The 21,179-nt window shown below is 34.4% G+C and overlaps 1 protein-coding gene across 3 annotated transcripts in view; it reads right to left on the bottom strand.

The window, feature by feature from the left end:
* Window positions 1–2,365: 2,365 nt before the first annotated feature.
* Window positions 2,366–21,179, bottom strand: part of GLRA3 (glycine receptor alpha 3) — an 89,542-nt gene continuing 70,728 nt past the window's right edge. For 2 of the 3 annotated variants that reach the window (XM_027886943.1, XM_027886945.1), the window contains 4 exons: window positions 15,603–15,817; window positions 13,895–14,041; window positions 8,664–8,783; window positions 2,366–4,703 (listed from right to left, as the gene is read on the bottom strand). In XM_027886943.1, coding sequence (XP_027742744.1) covers window positions 4,434–4,703; window positions 8,664–8,783; window positions 13,895–14,041; window positions 15,603–15,817 — 752 coding nt within the window. In that variant the 3' untranslated portion in view covers window positions 2,366–4,433. The remainder of the gene's footprint in view (window positions 4,704–8,663; window positions 8,784–13,894; window positions 14,042–15,602; window positions 15,818–21,179) is intronic. The other variant, XM_027886944.1, reaches the window with a different exon arrangement.

Below are 21,179 nucleotides of genomic sequence, written 5' to 3'. Positions count from 1 at the left end.
TCAAGAATACAGGATGAGCCAACAATTTCTCTGGCATTAACCCACTGCTTCTAGCAATCTAACCTGCTTCCACAAGCCTTTCAAACTGATAATACTTCAGTAATTACTGTAGGTGATGTGTGTTGCCTGAAGACACCTTTTCCTTAACCACTCCAAAACAGAATACCCATTTTATTATTAACAAGTAGTCTGGTTTGTGAATTATATTTTATTTCTTAGTTGTTTCAAAAAGGAAAAGAGCTGTGAAGATCTCATATAGTTCTCATCTAAATAACCATACAATTGTGCAGTAAGACGTGGATAAAGTTATTTTGCTATCTCACAGGGGTACTGTAAGCACTATTTGATCATTCAGCAGTTTCACAGTTTAAGGCCAAATTCTGCTCTATTGGATTAGATTAATTCATATGATAGCTCAAATGAGAGCAGAAGTTGCACAGAAGTACATCTTTTCCAGCCAACCATGTTAGCTTGGGCTGGAAATGGTATAAATAAATTTATTTCCATCTAATATAAAATTATTGCTAAAAATAATACTTTTTTTTGCCCTCTAAGGTCAAGGAAGACTTTCTATTTTTTACTACCTTTAAAAAATAAGGTTTTGTATAGTTTATTATATTCTATTTTTATCTACATTATCAGCCTACATTTCTGTAAGGGATTAATACACAAAGTGGAAGCAATACCTTACTCCTTAAATGTAAAGTGCAAATCTAAATCACCTAAATATAAGTCTGTCTAGTGAGTAAACAGAATCACCTCTCACACACTACAAATGATTCTTTACAAAGCAGGTTTTTGAACAAACTATAATAAAAGCAATCCAAAGAAAGTCAATGTCTGATTGAGCTGAAAAGATCATTAAATCCTAATTAAACACCCTGTCTTTCCTGAATTCAACTAACCTGCTTAAATAATACTGCTTGCCGTCAAAAGTCCTTGAAAGTAGAGTGTGCTTTATTTTGGTGTTAAAATAGCTGAATTCTAAATAATAAAACATCTTCAAGCCTCCTATATTTTTTCAGCATTATAGAGAAAAAAAGCCATTCCTCTAACCTAATGAGAGCCTACTGTGTTGGTATTTGAATATAGTTTTAAAAATAAAATGCATTTTGCTGTTTCAAATTTAAGCAGGAGTCTGGTACTGTGGTAGTTCAGTATTTCTACTGCACCTCAAAGGGACCTTTCTTATGTTTTCTCAAGGTCCTGGAGTTTTTTGCCTTAAGAGGGATGACACGTATTAGGCCACATCTCTTTTTAGTGCAGGAAGAAAAGACAGTCATATGAGAGGCACTGCTTTCGTCTTTCTCCCTGTGGCCCCTGCTATGCTATGCACAGCCCACACTTTTCATCCTGGACCTTCTTGTTCCGCTTCTCTTTACATTAGGAAAGTGGATGGTGTGGAAGTCAATCTGCACAGGTAGAAACTACTCTCAGAAAAACAATATGTACTTTGCAGCAGCTGATATAAACTGTTACTCCCTGTAGCTACTGCTCCTACCTGAACAAGTGTACCTATGGCAAGGATACTGCGAGACTGGGAAAAATAATGAGAATGTCTCATCCTTCGTTTTTTTCCTTTGTAGTGACTGTGCTAGCTCTTTAGTAGCTGTGTTCTTGGAGTGTTCCTTCAGATCCTACAGTGCCTCCCTCTGTTTTCACTGTGTTACAATGTCCTTCTAGTACCACTATTTTATTTTTAAAGTATAGGGCTGGCCTACAGAGACCACAAAAACATGACCTGAGAAGTACAGGGTCTGCACCTATGGTGAATAATGACTTTGACAAAGCCCCATTAGCCTGTCATACAGGGGTTGGGCTTAAAAGAAGCCTTGTTGTGTGACTTTGCTAAGGACTTGTGCTCAGCCCCGATCCAGTGATGGTGAAATGAGGTGGCTATCTATTTCAGCCTAAAAAACAGATTCTTTTTTATATGTGGGTGGAATCCTGCTAGATACCATCCACCTCAAGCATTATTTCCTTGATAATTATTTTTCTGCTTCTCCACTGTCTCTTTCATGGAACTGTAGCATAAATACTGCAGCCTGACAAATACTGCAGAGTGCCTTTCAACTCTTGCGTCTTCTTAATGTTATTCCCTGCTACTTCACTGTACAGTTACAAAAGAATCTACTCCCACACTAATCTTAGCTGATGTCCGTAGCTGTCGATACTAGCTTTGTAAAGAGGGCTGGCATGCCTGCTGGCATTTTTGGACTTTTTCCCTAGTCAGTGGTAAATAGCAGGCATTTGGGCCTTGAAATTTCTTATCATCTCAAATGACATTTCTCTCTTTCTCTATCATGTGCCTTTACACTAAGTCATTTAGGAATAATCTAAATGAAACTTGAATTTTAACTTATCATTTCTGCATGAGGCCTCTGTTACCTTGGCAAAGTTAACAGAAAAAAAAAAAACAACCCATAAAACCAGTTCAGAAGAGGTTTTGACTCCATTATGTCAAAATAGAACATCTTTACTCACCTGAGGGCAGTAGAATGATATGCCAAAAAGTTATGCGCATTTGAAAACAGCCCTTAAACAAAATACAGTTGACTTTGCTGATAACAGAAGCAAATTAACATCCCTTTTCATACAGATATGTTTGAGAGAGGTGAATATAACTCAACTGAAATATCAACCATTAGTTCACACACAGGTGAGCACCTTCATAAGTGAACATGATTTTTTAGAAAACACATATAAAAAGATCAACAAAAAGCAGACATCATCCATCAGGGAAAAATATTTTAAGTAAAATGAATTAATTTTAGATCATAAATGAAGTAAAACTACAAAAGAATAATAGTTTTAAAATAAATCAGATTATACACCTTCTTTCTGACACAGTTTAACAAAATCTGAGAGCTACTATTTTAGAATCTCTCTAAGTAATCCTTGGAGGAAAACAATAACAAATCAAACCAAACCCAAGGTTGCTATGTTACTCAATGCAGAGTTACATTGCTACTGCTATTTCATATGCACCATGCCTTTGGCAGTGTACCAGATGTTTGTTTCCAGCTGATTTTGCTTTTGTATACACATTCTAAGCAACAACAAACCACAAATTTTAAAGCTGTTCAAAATAAAAATATTTTGCAGTGAGAATCAGCTTCAGCTACTGGACTTCGAGTATGTAATAATTCTAAATGATACATTTCTATATCTTAGCATGGTTTTGTTTTCCAATAGACAAAATTGATCTATGGTGTTACAATTCAAAGAAGTAACTAATATGACTAATTTCAACCTAAACAGGGAAGATCTTTCTAAGAGTTTTAATGATTGCTCTCCTATTTATTAACGTGAAATACAGTAAATGTAAAAGACCATTCAGATCTTTTTTTATGTTTTAAATGAGCTTCGTGTTTCTCCAAAGCTGGGAAGTGCTTCTTAACCAATATCTAAGTTATATTAATAAACTTCAAAGAATGAGTCAGAAAACTTGAGATATTCATAAATTAAGCTTTCTATATTTATGTAACATGTAGGAGATGAACGTGCATAAGCATAGCTGTGTTCATCCTCCAAATGCTTCGATGGAGTTCATTATTTGCTTTCAGTTCTGGTCCAAGATCTCTTTGCACTGAATCAAAGTGAAGTGTTGCAAAATTTTGATGTAATTTGTCTATTTCACTAGCTGTATGAGTTTTATGAATTGAGAAAGAAACCTCTTAAAATATAAAATATATTAAAAAATATGTTTCAGTTATCAAAGTGTAAGTAGTTAAAAGAAAAAAAATCCTTTGCAGAAGTCAATACTTTACAAATTTTAATATATTTCTCATGTGATAGGCAGACTATTAGGCTGTATACCTTGTGGTGTAGGAGATTATTTCAACGTACACCTCCCAAGGGAACAGTAATATGAAGTACATTTAATAAATTATATGACTTTAATTTGTCAAATATATTCACTGCAAAACCACCAGTACTGTCCTTACGACTAGATCAAGTCTTTTAAACTGTTTTCTCCAATCAGTAATTGGTCATTATACTATAAAATTGAAATCAAGGTTACAAACACTAATCTATTCTGTAACACTGGGGTTTATCATACTCAGGAGCCATTTTTAAAATTGAAAATACACCAGAATTAAAAAAAAAAATTAAGGACCATCAGAGAGTACTGTACAGTTATACCACTGTGTAACAGTATGTATAAATACTTGGCAGTAAAGCTTCATTAGAGAGTGATTTACAATGAATAATTTGTTAATATTTAGCTTGACAAGGAAAGTTTGCAATAGCAGATGTATCTTCTCTGGGGGTCATTCTTCCATCCTGGTCATTTCAGGCCACACAGGATCTTTTTTCACCACCTCAGTGTTTTTTACTCTTCCAGTCACTCCTCTGATGTGCTTTTCTAACAGAAAGCCTCTGGTTGAGTGTGACAGCCAGATCTTTATGTACTACAAGCCTTAGTCTTGTTATTGGTGAATGTCCTCATGCCTGATGATTTTGTAAATTACCCAATAAAAAATGTTGAAAATCAGAAAGGCTAACGGGAAACAAGCTCTGGATATTGTGTCTATCTTCTTGGCCCGGTCAATGAATACCTTTCGCATCTCATCAGGGCTTTTTGGTACAGCTTGAACAGGATTATTAGGCCCCTTTTGTGCCATTCCATCTTTTGCTTGCACGCATGGGCCCACTCCGTATGCTGTAAAACTAAACTGACTCTCACGTGCATCATCATCCTGTTGAACAAAATAAAAGAAATAAAAAAGAAAAAGAGCAAGAAGGTTGATTTTTTTTTTTAATTATTATTATTTCCAGAAATCTTACCTGTTGCTAAATAGCAATTGCACCATTACCTCAGTGACTTTTTGAATCCACAGTTTATCTTAACTGGTTGAAATTTCATACCTATCAGTCTCTGACAAAAATATTGCAGGAGTTTTAACAAGCACAGATTTTTTTTCTATTTGTTTAAAAATTTTGTAATCTATTTAGAGAAATGAGAAAGCTTAGTAAACTAGCAGTAATTGAACACACAACTTCTGATTTGGTTTAGGTTTCCCCATTTACAGTAAATATCCCCAGTCTTCAAAAGAAAAAACTTCACAACGGTCTTTTAGACAGCAACCATCAAGTCTGTACATTGTTTAACAAACTGGGATCCTGGCCTCTAGATATCTAGAGATACTCATCATAAAACCACTAATGTTGTGCACATTAATTATATTAGTGAGAATTCTGTCTATTTGGCCCTTGTATATTTAGTTAATTGTATCTGTATACCTTATTTCTGCTGATCCCTGTGAATCATAGAATCATAGAATTAACTGGGTTGGAAGAGACCTCTGAGATCATCAAGTCCAACCCTTGATCCAACCCCACTGTGATTACTAGATCATGGCACTCAGTGACACATCCAGCCTCATCTTAAAAACCTCCAGGGACTGTGAATCCACCACCTCTCTGGGCAGGCCATTCCAGTTTGTGATCGCTCTCTCAGATATCATCAGATAAAGAGAATAATATGCAAAGTGTCTTAGTTTAAAATACAATGAATGAAAACTAAAGGCCAGAATTTTCTTTCAACTCATTCTTCTGTCATTTCAGGCGAAAACTGGCAAAGACATTCATTATTCAGGGAACTATAAGAGAAAGTGATTTTTAATCACGTGGCACAGACACAAAATTAGATGGTCTGAAGATAGATTTTCATATTTCATATTTACATTATTCATATCTAAAATATTAATTTATATTTAAATTATTCAAATTTTCATTAAAAAATGTACTTTTTGTCTGAAGACATAGTTTTTACTTCCCTTTACCTGGTTATAGGTATCCTCAAGCAGTAAAAGAGGCACATATGCAGGCAAATAAATGATACATAGTCTGTGAAGCCAAAGCCAAATTTATTTCTGAAATATATTCCAGTATACCCCTCATTATTTAGGCTCCTCAGGGATAGTTACATGATTCTGATGGTATTTACCATTTTTTTCAATAATTTTAAACTCAAGAATATCTATTTTTCATGTCTAATTTATCCTAGTTGTTTTAGGATTTTAGATTTCTGTGAAATATATAAATTGTTATGTGTATGTTGGTTCTTAAATAATTATTTTGAAAAATAATTTACATAAGTATTATAAAAAGAGTTGAACAGCAATTTTCCTTTTGTAAGAGAATTTTTGATATTTTAAAGCACTTCTTAGCAAAAAAAAATATATTTATTTATTTATATTTTAAAGTCAAATAATTAGAGTTTCAATTCAATAGTTCTGAAACAATTTTTGTTTTACTTTAACCTCTTAGTATATACAAATGCAATTTCTCGAAGAGCTCAGCTAAAATCCAAGCATCCAAATTTTTCATTCTGAAACTGCCTGTGACATTTGGAAAATCTGAAAATGTTTTTCAATGGAGAATTAATTCTAAACATATTTAAAACTTCCATCAAGTAGTACTTACTTGAAGAACCCTTTTTAATCACTGTGTTTAAAAAAATTCCAATTAGGTTTCTTAATAGTTGAATAAGTTAGCTACAAAAGAATGTAGGTAAACTACTAAGTTTGAAGTGAATTAGTTGGACATCAGCATGACCATCCAGCAGAGCTGTAGTTATCCCCCAGCTGCAATAATTTTTCATATAGGTAAACTAAATAAATGAAGAGACTAATATAGTTCACCGAAACTTGTACTTCAAATCTGTATTAGATTTTGCCTTTAAAAACATAAAAATAAAGAAAAATTGACATGAAGGAAAAGGAGGAGGAAAAATCACTGACTTACATTACTATGGAAATGAAAAACAGAAATACAAAATGATAGGATCATTATTTGATGACGTGATAAACAGAGATTTAATTACTGCAATAGTATTCCTCTCCTATCAGAAAAGAATAGGAAATAACATCTTTAAAGCAGCTGTATTCTAGAGGAGTTGTAGCGTTGTATTTCAGCTAACAGAAGTATAAAGTTACAAATACATGGACTGTGAGACTTTACCATAAACTTGCCATTTAAACACTGTTGTATGTGCATTTCAGAGTTTTGTCTTTTCATGCTTCTCCAGAAAATAATGCTTATGATTGCACAGGCTGAGAAAGACAGTAAAATAATTCCTGAGTAGCAGCTTTCAGCTCTGCAGGTTTTCAGAATGAGGCACTATATACTAAGACTTTACTGTCTCTTTATTCAGCTTACCTGAATGGAATGACCCCCTAGAATGTTTTAAAGGACACATCTCTCCTTTTTTTGTTTGCTTGCAGACATCCTGTATTCAGTCTGCCAGCAAGCTGCTTGGAAATGCTTGCTGCTGTTGAGGAAGTGATGTGAAGGTCCTTCTAGGAGTTCAGAATTTTTGCCCAGTGTCTGTTGAATGGTGTCTCCATGAGGTCAGGCAGGATGTTTGGAGCCTGCCAAGTCAGACCAAAGTGCTAGGGCTGATGGATATGCAGGAAGTGCCACCATAGTTCTTTTTGGGGTAGCATTTTGATTATACAAAATGTGGTTCTGCAAGTTTTCCAGCAGGTTCATAATGCAGCAAAATCACTAACTTGGCCTCAGATTCGTATGAGGCTGCTTGTGCTGTTATTATTGATGTCAGCTTTTGAGAGCTTTTTCAAAGGTATTTATATAAAATGTCAGTGACACACTCCATTTTTTTTAATTATTGATTGACTTGGCTAAAGTCTGTCTTTTTGGGTAGAAATATATCTCAGAATTCAGGGGTCTGAGTCCACCACTTAGAAATCACCTAAAAGATTGGTGATATATACCTTGTATACTCCAGTTGATAATCTGGACAGCGAATTCTCCTGAAAAAGTCTTGAGTATTGGTTAGATTATTTGAATTTTATTTCTTTTAAGTAATAAGAAAGCTTTTTTTTTCCCCTTTGTGTATTTTAGTGGATCCTCAGCAAAGAAAAGAAAATGATTTCTTATAGGTTTTTGATAAATTTTAAAAAATAATATCAAAAATGAACTTTAGTAAGAGTTTGATTTGAATGCACTTTTCACACATTCAGCTCTAAAATTAACAACTGGAAAGCTATTCTGCATAGAGCTAGATATTTTATCATTTCTATTAAAATTACTGTAATTTATTATGGAAGCAAATTTAGATAACAGTTTTCATTTAGAAAGTTAGAATTCTCTGGAGATTTGAAGGAAGTAATTTCAATTCGTTTATTTCTCTATCAGTGTTGTTCTACAAAATACTTAACTATAAATTAATTGAAAGCTGTCACTGTCTGTGGTCTTGTGACCGTGTTGTCTTCTATCCATATATTTAATAATACATTTACCTTGAGGAATAATATATATAAGGGCTGAAAATAACATCATAGCATATTGATTGTAGGTTGTGGTAGCAGCTTATTTGAAGCTTTGGCTCTGGTAATTTGAACACTATATTTTTACTGTTCAGTTTTGAGAAGGAAAGTGTTAATGAATTGGTTTGCACTATAAACAGCGCAAAATTTTAGTACTATGTTTTAATCCAGATTAAAACAGATCAAAATGGATTATGAAATTAACAAGACAGTACCTTTATCAACATTTCACGTCATCACATACAGGTAGCAATGAAGGTATATGAAGTTCACATGGGAAGACGTTATTTCAGACAAAAGGACAGGGCCTCTATTAATGATTGCATATCACACTATGACAAATGGGATATCTTCTTCATAATTTACCCTTAAATTTGTACTGTAGATTTGAGGCAAAGTCCCGTCTATAGGTCCTGTACATCTCAAGCCATTGCTATGCTGTAATGATTCACTGATTTCATTTCCATCAAGAACTCCCTCAAAATACTTTCATCAAAATGGATGGGTTGACCAAAAAGAAAACAAAAGAAAAGAGGTGTGATTACCATTAAAGACAATCTAGTTTGCATGTCTATTTTCCTCTCTAAAGATATAGTCATCTTTAGATTTTTGAAAATAGAATTAAAAGATTGAATAGACTTGAAAACTAATACATATTAACAGCTGATCTAAAATAAAAGTGTTATTATTCAGTGTTGTTATATATATATATGTACAGAGTTAATATTTTCCCCCATAGAATGTAAATGCAATGAAGAAAAAGCACTGATCATAGTTGTGCTTCAGTACCCCTGTATGACTTCTAATTCTGCCATTTTTTTTCCTTTTGTCTTTCAAGAAGGAATGGAGTGTAACCGTAAAATAATCATTAATAGTCATTAATTCTGAAGGAATGGTAATAGAACATTTCTGGAATAGTTCTGTTTACTGGACGGTTTTTTCTCTCTGTCAGAGACAAAGCACTATGGCTCATATACTGAGTATCAAATGAAGTCTCAAATAAGGAACTAAAATTCCTCTGTTCTCAGGATTCATTATGCCATTTTTGTAATCATAAAGATATTAGACACTTGAAAGAAATCTCCTATGTCTATTACGATGCTTACGGACAAATGCAATGACTAGGTTATATATTATGTTGTAATAATAGTTTTTACTTATAAATGTATTTATAACACAATCCCAGACACTTCAAAATTTTTGTTAATTCTGTGCTAACTGTATTGAGCCTCCGGAAAGAAATTTGCTATTCAGTTATTTGGAATTATTGAATGAGGTCCATACTTACAATCATAAAAAGGATGGCCAGAGGGTGCTGTTATACCTAAGAATTGCCTTTGCTGCTGCTGTTACTGTTGTCTGGGAAGGGAGGTTGCAAATGAACTAGATGGTGTAAAAAAGAGGAAGTGACTGTAGTTGGAAAAAGCATTAGGAAAATGGCAAGAATAGATGAGCTTTGTATCCCAAAATATCTTATTACAGCTCTGTACATAATTGCAATTTGTATAACTGTATAATTTATTGCCAGGGTCTTATCTGAGTTCCATCATATGCTTTTTAAGAGAGAGATTCCAGTTTCTTTGTGTTTTCAACCAGCAATGGAAATAATCCAAAGTTTTAATTAAATTTACAAAATATTACAATCTATGAAAACCTTCAAATTTGTTTGGGGATATGTTTAGAGTTAAAACTGAATTCAATGATTTGAACAAAGCATCTGAAAAATACAGGAGGAGAGTCAGTAGGTGCAAATACAAGGTACTGTATTTAGCCAGAAATAATCAACTTCACAAGCATAAGATGGAAAGCCAATGGCTCTGCAGCAGTTCTGGAAAATGACCCAGAAGATATGGAAGGTCACAATCTTGATATGGGTCAGTAACATGATGTTGTTTAAAAGGGAAATGGTAAAATGGTTTGAATCAGCAAGTGTATAACTTGAATAATTTGATCCTTTGGCTGCTCTCAACTGTTACTGGATAGATTTTATGTTGTTCATGCTGCAAACACAGTTTTGAGGAAGTATACGGACTTATTAGGAGAATTTCCAGGGAAGGTAAATGAGAAAAAACAAAACAAAACAAAAAATCAAACCAAAACCCCAAACCAAGCCCCAAAACTGTACCAGCTGGGAATACTTAAAGAAAAGACTGAATGGAAATGCATAAATGGTGACATAAAGGAATGAAATAGTCTGTTTTCTGTGCCCCTCCTAGACAAGCCATTAGAGGCCAAAAAAAGCACTAGTAAAAAACATTTCAAACAATTGGAATAGATTTCAGAGGAGCTTGTAGAATATTTTTGACTGGGATGAATTAGGTATAAACGATTTTGACTTAAGTCAGGAAAATGGATCCTTTGACCTCCCAAAGGCACTGAAATTCAATCGTTGCACTATTGGTAAAACTAAATATTTCTTGCAACAAGCATATCTTTCTAATTACAAAGAAAATGGACTTTGGAAATTCTTCAGCTGCCTTATTGCAATTAGGTATTATTCATACGTGTTCTCTTCTGTCAACACATACCTGAAATGAAATATTTCCAAGCTCATCTATTTTTTGACTTTTGCAACACAGTCAAATCACTACAAGTGTTGCTGTACCCTTGCAGATAAAACGACAGTGAAAAAAAAAAAAAAAAAATCTGTATTTAACGATTAGAATTCACCTGGTAGAAAAACCTGACATTAGTAAAATGTCCCAAGAACAGAAGCATGCAGAATGTAAAAGTCTGATAAGTTATCCTAATTGATTTATTTCTCTAATAGTTTTGGACATAAATACTGAATAGAATAGTGTTTTCCACTTTGCAGAGGAAGCAGATTTAATGTTCAAGGGAAGTTTATTTTAAATGCAGCCTTTTAAAATAACTTCTTTTCACCTTTTTTGGCTTTGTGGTCAAATGAACATTTCTTTATACAGTTTTAAAAGTCAATGCAATCTAATTCTTGACAGCCAGTGTCTGTTTGACCTAGTCTAAAAGGATAACAAGCATACCAAACTTTATAATCATGAGCTGTAGTAACCAATTTTGAAAAAGACAAAAGAGAAAGGGAAAACAAGTTACTTTGACTTATGATCCTGGGGCCTGCATTTCATGTTAGAAATTGTGGTGAATGAATAATATTAATTCTGGTAAGGAAAGCTAGTTATTTACTGCATTTTTTAATCTGTAAAACATAACTTATTATTTGTATACCACACGGTATCAGATGTGATCCAAATTTTTTGGAAGAAAAAAAATATCCATGCTGTAATGTTTCCAGTCCTGTATACTTGTTGGGCAAGGAATGGTTTGATAAACCATTGAGAAAGAGAGAATCAGTTAGCTGAGCTGTCTCTAAAGCTTGAGAAGGTGTACTCTAAGAGGTTAATTCTGGCCAGGAGCTCTAGCTCTACATGGGTTTGGAGTGAGTCAAGAAACATTTAGTTAAATTAAACGTTTTTGAAAAATTACTGTTTCTCTAAAATCATAACCTTGAATAAGAACAAAGTATTTTTTGGTAACTTTATACTGAGAAGCCTGTCTCACGATGAAACTTACAGATACAGGAGGAAGGGAAAGCCATATATCCCCCAAAATATTTAATACCCTCACCTGGGTATGTTATGAAGAAAAGCACTGAAGTGCATATCTCCATCCTTCAGAATCTAAGGGGAGTACTTAATGCTTTAGTACATACCTTGAAGTCTCTAAGTCTAACCCTGTAATTTTATGACAACCTAGCAGGCAACCTCCCTGAAGCTAAAGACCGTTTAATGAGGTGTAAAATGAGAATAAGGACTTTTAAGAGTAAATTCAAAAATACTGTTATGTTAAGCACTAATGCAGCAAAACACTTAAGTCAGTGAAGTTATTCATGTGCATATTTTTTTTTAAGGGTCTTCTCTTAGAATTGCTTTGTATATCGTGGATCCTCCCTTACATACCTCTAAGCTGAAATTTCATTGATTGTGATTGCTGAACAAGTGTCTTTGGTGAATTTGAAGTCTTGTTGAGAGGGAGCTGGAAAGAGATTTAGTTTGATTCTGAGGAGGGAAGGTATCACCTGCCAGTTTCTAACCCTGTGCTCATTATAACTGACCTGTATTTAAGAAAGATATCATTGAAGTTGAATGTGGTAAATTTGCTTGAGATCCTGAAGAAATTTTCTCAATGTGGTGAGAAAGATGAATGGACTAACGGTATAGTGACATAATCTATCACTCATCACAGCTGTTTGTATTTGATACATCATGCATTTGTTGGGGCTCACCTACATCTGTCCAGTAATCTGTGCCTACCCCCTCCCATTCTTCCCATTCCAAACCTTTAAGTAGATTTCAGAGACCTGCCATATTCCAGAAACAAATACCCTGTCACAAAACTTCTATTTTTTCTGCTACTGTCAGGGAGAAGAACAAAGCTCATTTTTCACTGGGATGAATGTTGAAAGCAGGTACATGAATCACCCTCTGGGCTACAGTACATGAGTTTCTCTGTGCAGCTTAAGAAGTTTGGGATCAACACACAAGGCAGGCAAATGTGTGAAAATATCATTTTCATTTGACTGTCCAGCCTGCCTCTTAATAGAGAGTCTTACTAGCAGACACTGCTTAGGTAGGCTTTACAGCAGTGCAGATCTTCAATATCTTCTAACCTATAAAATGTCTTCTCCTTGCACTTAAGCAGCAAACTGAGGTAAATCTTTAGGAATGAAAGACAATGGAATTGAATCATGTTGCTATGGCCAGACTTCCATTCACTTGTAATATTCTAGTGGTGACTGAAAGACTCTTATAATATTCTATGGTGACTGAAAGCCTGCAGAAAGGTGGGTGGTCATTTATTGAGTAGGCTGGAGAACTATTTACTCTTTGTGAAATCAGAAGTAGGAACTATATATTGCTGTAAGAAATTTTCCTTCTTGCTTGATTTAACTACAGACTTCAGAGTTCAAACTTGTAGCCTTAGCTGTTTGACTTTGCACACTGGTAGTGCTTTTATGGTAGTCTGTATATCTCCAGCTCTGAAATAAATATTAATAACCATTACCATACTAAAGTTTTTTACTATTTATATGAACAATTTACACTAAATTAACAGGACAGAAGAAAAAAAAAACCACTTTTATCAGCGCTTTAAAGTAAAATGTTTATTCTTCCACTAATAATGTTATTTGAAAAAAGTATTTCTTGTATTAAAGAATAGTTTCATGAAACTGTTAAGGCTTTGAATTGAGCACTAGAATTAAATTAGGAAATATTATTTGTTGAATCTCAATGTAGTACAAACTGTTGCAAATACCAGTAACATTCATTGACTGAAGAGTAATCTATCTCCTCTAACAGAGTGAAATTCATGTTTGTGCAGATGGCTCCTACATGGTCCATGCCTCATTTAAATCCCTCTTAATCCCCCTTGCAGGAATTCAAGTTGGATTGATGCAATTCACAGTCCTTGTAGTGACCCTCTACCTATAATGAATTTTATGCTGTGCTGCAATTTTAGTTATATTGCCACTTTAGGCTGTAGTATGTTTAAAAAATTAACCCTATATCCTGGCATAATTCAGTCAGATTCTCCTTCAAAGCTATGGATATCATTATATTTACCTTGCTCTTCTTCCTTTTACGACGGAATCGCAGAAGTTCTTTGTGCTGCCTTGACACAAAGTTTACAGCTGCATACTCCAAAAGTGCAGAAAATACAAAGAGCAGACACACTGCCATCCAGATGTCAATGGCTTTGACATATGACACCTATGGAGATAAGATAGGAGAAGACCGAATATGTTAAAGCCACAGATGTGAAATTTAGTATTTCATGTCAGCAGGTCTGAATTAATACCTCCACATCCCAACACTACTGTTATCAAGCAAAATTTAACATGAAATTACGTAATAAGAGGAATAAAAATTCAATCTATGAATTTTTTTTTAATTTACTCTTTCACAAAATGTATTTAAATCATTAACAGTTCCTTATCACAAACATCACAAACCAAATAATCCACAACACACTCTCTTCCTCCATTTGTCCCACTGAGATCTGAGAATGACACTAAGGAACTAAAGAATAGCTTATAGTAGGAGCAGTGGGGATTCCTCTATTAAAATGGATGCAACTGAAAATTCCTGGAATAAAAATTAGGTAGAAGAAACGACGTAGGTGGAGAACTCTGATATGTTCATTCATTGCTAATATAGTCACAGTAAATCAAATATATAGTTTCAAATTAGTCCTGTAATTTTGACACAGTGAAAGTACTGAAAATCAGAGACAGAATAGAGCTCATTGCAATTCCATATGGCAAAGCTCAGATGCAGGACATAATCTGAACCAAGAAAGTAAGGTCTGCTCTGTCTTTGTGCGCAGATTTACAAGAGCTTTTCTATATAAGCAAGCGTAGCCAGCTTCAGGCCTCAAAATCTGACAAAACACACACATAGCTCTCTGTTAACCTCTTACAATGTTTTTCTGAGCTTTTAGAGAATTCCGTTTTCCTATCTGTTGATGTGGCATTTGGATGCATTCAGATCCATATATTTGAGACACAAAGCATGTTCAACTGCCTTAGGGCTATCTATTTTACTTAGAAAAAAACGTAATTAGGTAACGTAAAAATATCATGGTCAAGCTAATACTGAACGTGACTTTGTGTATTCTACTCTATATATTTTATTTCTATTAACTGCAATGACACATGAAGAAGGTCAAGGAATAAGCCTTAACATGAAATAGAAAATATTTAAAATAATTATAATTCAGAAAACTGAAATAATTAATAATAGAAATAAATTTTAAGCAGTTTACATTGTCTTGTTAACATTTTTTATACAATTCTTTGGAGGTGGTTAGGTTCACATTTTTCTACTTTTTAATGTAACTGTGTTTGTAACTAATGAGTTAATTCACTGTTGGCAGTTTTTGAGAAAGGAATATAACTGAGAACAGGTTAGGATGTATGGCCTTTAGAATTTCAGTTGTAACTCTTAGTATGTCATCAGATATTGGGACGTGAAAAAGGATGAGCCAGTCAGTTACTAAGCAGGGTTTATGTAGTATTGAATAACATTTTTTTTTGCATTTCTTGTTAAGGTTCATGGAATTTAGTATATATATGGTTGGCTAAATAGTTGAGATGGGAGAAGTAAAATATATTTGTCTGGAGAAATAAAAAAAACCCCTCAATGTTTCAAAATTATTTATCTCCTTTAGAAATTGTTGAATGCTAATGATCAAAACACATAAGGTTGACTGAAAGTGTTTGTCACATAACATTATGACTAATGTAGTACAAAGAGAGGAAATTTCGCCTACCTTTGGAAGAGATGCTCGTGAACCTGAGCTTTGAGTTGTCATCGTCAGCACAGTTGTTATGCCTAAAGCCACTCTGGCTGGAGCTGCATCCATATTGATCCAAAATGACACCCAGGAGAGAATCACAATCAATAGACTCGGTATGTACATCTGGATGAGATAGTAACCCATCTGCCTCTCAAGGTGAAATCGGACTTCAATACATGTAAACTTTCCTTTTTATAACAAAGAAGAAACATTCAATGGAAATAGAATGTTTTTTATTGTTAACATCTAGTGCACACTCTAAAGAATGTATGCTCTGTCAAATATATTTGTTCGCAAATAAAAGATTATTGTTTGGATTTCTCTTTTTAATATGCACAGTCTCCATTATAATAGGGTATCTACTGGAAAGAAAAGGGACAGAAAACCTGAAAAATTAAGAATTCAATAACTTCTGAAACACTTATTTACATATAAAAACTGAATCACAATCCATTAGGACAATAGGAAGTTTCCTGTGGGTGACCACACTTTATTTGCCATTTATGATTTGGAAATATATCTGTGTGCTAACAAAGTGCTTACTTCTTTATATTTTTGTTCAATTTTAAAAATTTTTTTTTGTCTAAAAAAATTGGTAAAAATATAGTGAGATCAGTATGGGCATTAGGTTATCAATAGGAGAGTCTGCTAAATCTCTCCCTTTATTCCCATTCAAACCATTACAGCTCATAAGTGCAATGACCAAGATTCAAACAGAAATTGAAGACTTGAGATTAGGCAATTTTAGGAAGGTAATTAAATTACGTGGTTTTACCCAAGTACGGAACACCGAGGAACTTTTACTGATTTAACCAAACCAGAACAAAAAAATCTACTGCTGGCTCACAAAAAATCCATAAACTTATTTTTTTTGTATTATCCAGATTGTTTTTCTTTCTTACAGCAAGAAATATACAAAACTCAGTTTTCTTCCTTATTTTGAATGAAGGCTATTTCTAATTCTAAGTTTAACATGGAAAGCTATACAGTTATTTATTTAATAAGTGGTATGAAGTCTTTTGGTTATGTTTTCCCATAGTTTTTGATAGCTATTTTCCCAATCAATTTTCCACATTATTGGTTATTTGATATTTATCATATCAAAAATATATATGTAATGGACTTATTTATGAGCTTATCTCATACTAATATATTGTGTATTATGCTGTGCCAGTAGCACTAGGCATACAGAAATGAGCTTCAGGTAAAGTCAAACTAACACTTTTATAAATGATTATAAATACTTTCTGAACTTGATTATTTTCATAACAGTTCTCTTAGGAAGCCATTAGCTCTCTCTATGATGCCACAATCAATGTAATTTTATGACATTTTTATTCTACTGAGGCACTAAAAAAAATGTAAAAAGACATTTGTTATGATGTTCAATTTTAAAATTACAGTCTGTATCTCAGGAGTTTTCTATCTGCAAGCTCAATTATTAGTTCCATTCCTAATTACCAGCATTTTCTGAATCCTATCTACACTCCTGAAATATGTGTCCCAAATCCTGGCTCAACCATCTGCTGCCCCAGCTTTGAGACTGATTTCTGCTTCAATCACAAGATGAAATCTTGGTTTAAAAAAGTGAACGGGAATTTTGGTGTTCACTTTAGAAAAGGCCAGGATTTCCCCCTACATTTCTCTTCCATGCTCTTCAAAAGTATACCTACACAATATATTCTTTCACTTAGATGTTTAGTACACCCCACATAACTAGAAGTTCTGTGCCGGTTGGCTTTTGTTGGAATCTCGTTTTTACTTCAAAGTGGTTCTTACCCTGAAGTTTTCTTTTTTTGTGACATTCATTCTGTTAATTCAGCGGATTTGGACACCAGCAGTTTCCTCATACACCACAGTAAATCATGGTGGTAAGGAGTGGCAAAATGTATTACCAAAATCTAGGCCTCTTGCAAAGTCATTTTATTTGGCATATCACATCAGTAAGAATCATTCAGTATGAAACATTTTATTCTTATAGGGTCCTGTATTCTCCTTTGAAAACATATTAGGAAGGAAAACTAAGGGGTATCAGAGTGTATAATATATGTGTATGCATACACGGAGTGTCAACAAACCTTGGCTATTTTTTTTTATGTTTTTTTTCCTCCAGAGAAATGTGGGATAAGAGATCTGAGTCTCTTTCCAGAGTACTGCAGTGGACTTGAATTATTACAGACCACTCAGCACAAAAATTCCACAGTTCTAAATGGGGACCAGTAAATAACATAGTAGCTCTGGTATGGATTATTTTATGTGGTTGTAAATTTGACAGGTGTATCTGGACTAAGGGGAAATAGAGGAAAAGCTGTGCACAACAGGATCCTAACAAAACAAAAGATATTCTAAATGAAAGAAGTGTGAATGGAATATATTGTAACCACAGAGAAAAAAGTGGGGATGAAGTGGCCAGAATTAGGACTGAATGATGTGTCGGAGGAATTATACTGAACAATTTTCTACTTGGTTTTTTATTTTTGGAAACATCATTGGCCAAGGTAAAAAAACCCTCAAAACCTACAGCACCAAAAACAAACAGAGAAAAAAAAAAAAAGTAAAAAAGAAAGTGTGTCTCAAAGAGGAAAAATAACTTCTCACCTTGTGTGACTTAAGAGTCCTGCCTTTGTCTTAGACCCAGTGAGTTTATGGACATACCAGGCATATATATCAGTGCTTTCTAGTCAAGACCACTGTGTTCCTCTGTTCCATTACAACAATGAACAATTAATCTATGGCAGCTCCCCAGGGAGACTGGTGGCCCAGGTTAGACACTTTTCTCTGTTACTCCACTATTGACTATTGGAGAAAGGCAGCAGCTGGAAGTCAGTCTCAGCACTGCAGTTGTAGTAGTTGCTGGTCTAAGTGTGGAAGAGGTGATAGTTTTTTTCCCTTCCTGACTGAAATCAGAATCACCTGCATAAACTTGGCTAATGAAGCAGGGTGGAAAAAGAAAACTCCTGCTCTAACTGATGTGAGCTTCAGATAGGAGGCAGCCAGCAGAGGCCGTACTGTTTTTTCCCAACTGAAGCCAGTGTTCAGCTTTGGGCCTCTTTTCTCTTCCTGTATTCCATTTCAAATTCAAAGCCATCTTAGCTGTGGTTTAATCTATTTGACTGGATGCTTGATCAGAACAGGCATCCCCATGAAGTCATCTCAGCTGGCAAAGGAGATAGAGAAGCATCTAAGAGCATTCCTCCAGCAATTAATTTGCAGTATGTAAGAGGTAAGCTCTAGTTCATTTTGATATGCACTGTAAATGTCACAGAGGGTGCCTAGGAGAAGGACAGTATACTTTCTGGTATTGTGGTTTGCTGATGCTGAGCAAAAAATTATGACCTAATGGTAGTTTCAAACTATAGCAAAATATAGATGCGCTCACAATCCTTAAAATGGACAGATTTTTGTCATGCAAAAGAAAGAAAAAACTATTGAGGGCTTCCTAAAGGATAAGAATTCTTTCCTGAAACAAGATAACATTCTTTATGTTTGTAAGTCTAGCCTAACCAGGGATTTAAGTGTGCTAAAGGTACCAAAAGTGCTGACTTGATGAGTGTTGTACCCATGCATGTGAAATGAACGTGATGGTGCATGTGCATTTGATGTTGCATTTTTCTCTCATACCCATATTCTTTGGTAACAATGATGTTAGAGCTGCTGGGTTGGCATGATTCTCCTGCAGTGCCCTTGGTGAAACTAATAGGTAGTGAAAAAATATGTATTCCAGTCAGTCTATATGATTTTTCTTCCACTCAGTCAGTACCTAGATCACGTACTGTTTTTTGGTTGTTGCTGCTGTGGCCAACTGTGAGTAACCTAAGAAGAGCAATTTTCTTCGTTAGCACACCTTCCCACTGCACAGCCTTCTCTGACCGTGGTAGGTGCTGTTTAAACAATGGGCTATGCAGGCAGCATTATGCTCGTGTGATTAGAAGATACTGTGAGTAGTGTGGGATGTGAAAGAGAAATCAAGCATAAGAAGTAAATTCAGACCATAAAGAGTCCTCCTCTCCAGTTTCATCTATCTCAAACTGTTCCAGAGATAATAGCTGGTAGAACTTTAAAATGATTTGTTCCTTTTTAGCAGCCCTTAAGATGCCTTTTGGGTGAAACTTTTCTTACTGTACCCTTACAATGTCATAATCATGTTTACAATTCCCATAATAATATTTATTAAATAGCTACGAAATTAAAATAAATAACATATTAAAATACAAAGTGAGTAAGTATAAACAAACAAGAAAAGAACTAAGCACGCATTCAACTGTTAATCCATGCAGAATTGGAGAGTTATCTGCTGAAGTTTCTTGATACTACTTTAGATACTAGTAAATGGTAGTCTGACCCTCCTTCTAAGTCACCGATAATGTTAACTGATCTACTGTGAAATATTTTATGGATTTAGAGGGGACTGTGGCTTAAAGACTATATAGCCTGATGAAATTACATTAATCTATTTACTTAAAATAAGAATCTTATACTGGCTAAATAGAGATGATTCAAAACTTTAAAAATTGAACTAAGTTAAGCACATTTGAATAAATCTTCATGGAGTGTTGCAGAGTATGTGCCTTGGACCTTGGAAGCAGATATATCATACTCTGATTCCAACACATCTGTTAGTATGTGTTTAGACTCTACAATTCTACTTCTACCAGTGACTGATGGCCAACAAACAGCCAGCTTAGCAGCCAAAACATTGTGAGCTACGAAGATTCTCTAAGACAGTCCTGGGGCAATTGGACTGTGAAGACTGTCCTCTCCTAGAACACTGCATTTCCCCCCTTGTTAAACATTTAGCGGCACAGGTTTAGCATGAAATTACGTACTGAGAGACAGCAGGAAAGGAGAAAGGGAAACTGAGACTACTTCAGTGGGTAGGATATGCTCAAACTAAAAGGCTGACTTAGATTTAGATCTCTTAATACAATAGCTCCTCCCATTTGTCTGTCTTCTGGAAATCCCTTTATTAAGCAGCTCAATTCCTCTACTCTGCTAAACATTCAAGTTTAAAATGAGCTTGAAAATGGTATTAAACAGAGTATTTACTTCTATATTTTATTTGAAACCTCAGCAGTGTTTATAAGTTTTAGACTTGAAAAACCACAGTTCCTCATTTTATGTAGAAAACATATTATAAAAGCCAGCTGACACATTTTTCTCTATAGAAATAAAGGTGAAGACTTTCCTCTAAAAGCAAAAATTAAAGAGTCTTCTTCTAAAATAAAACAATAGGGGGACCCAAGAAACAGATTTTGTATGGAATGATGTACTTGTTTTGACTTTGACTATTCTCTAATGTTTAATACCTTGGATTCAAAAGTTCTTACTAAATACTTACTATTGCAATGCTTTGAGTGTTCTTGCCTATTCTCTGCAACTCTGTATGAAGGATAAAAGGACAGATATTTACTCAAAAAATGTCTATTGCAGGACAAACCACACTGAGAATAATTTATGAGATATAATATGTTCAGCAAATATGATCAATCTGCAAAGACTTCACCCTTGCTGTATTTTTCCAGCCCTTCGCTGACACTGGTTCTGTCATTC

This window comes from Empidonax traillii, unplaced genomic scaffold, assembly GCF_003031625.1.
Source record: "Empidonax traillii isolate 1590-97213 ecotype Southwest subspecies unplaced genomic scaffold, ASM303162v1 scaffold198:size1128796, whole genome shotgun sequence".
In the NCBI taxonomy this organism is placed as follows: domain Eukaryota; kingdom Metazoa; phylum Chordata; class Aves; order Passeriformes; family Tyrannidae; genus Empidonax; species Empidonax traillii.
This window is presented reverse-complemented; position numbering and strand designations above follow the sequence as displayed.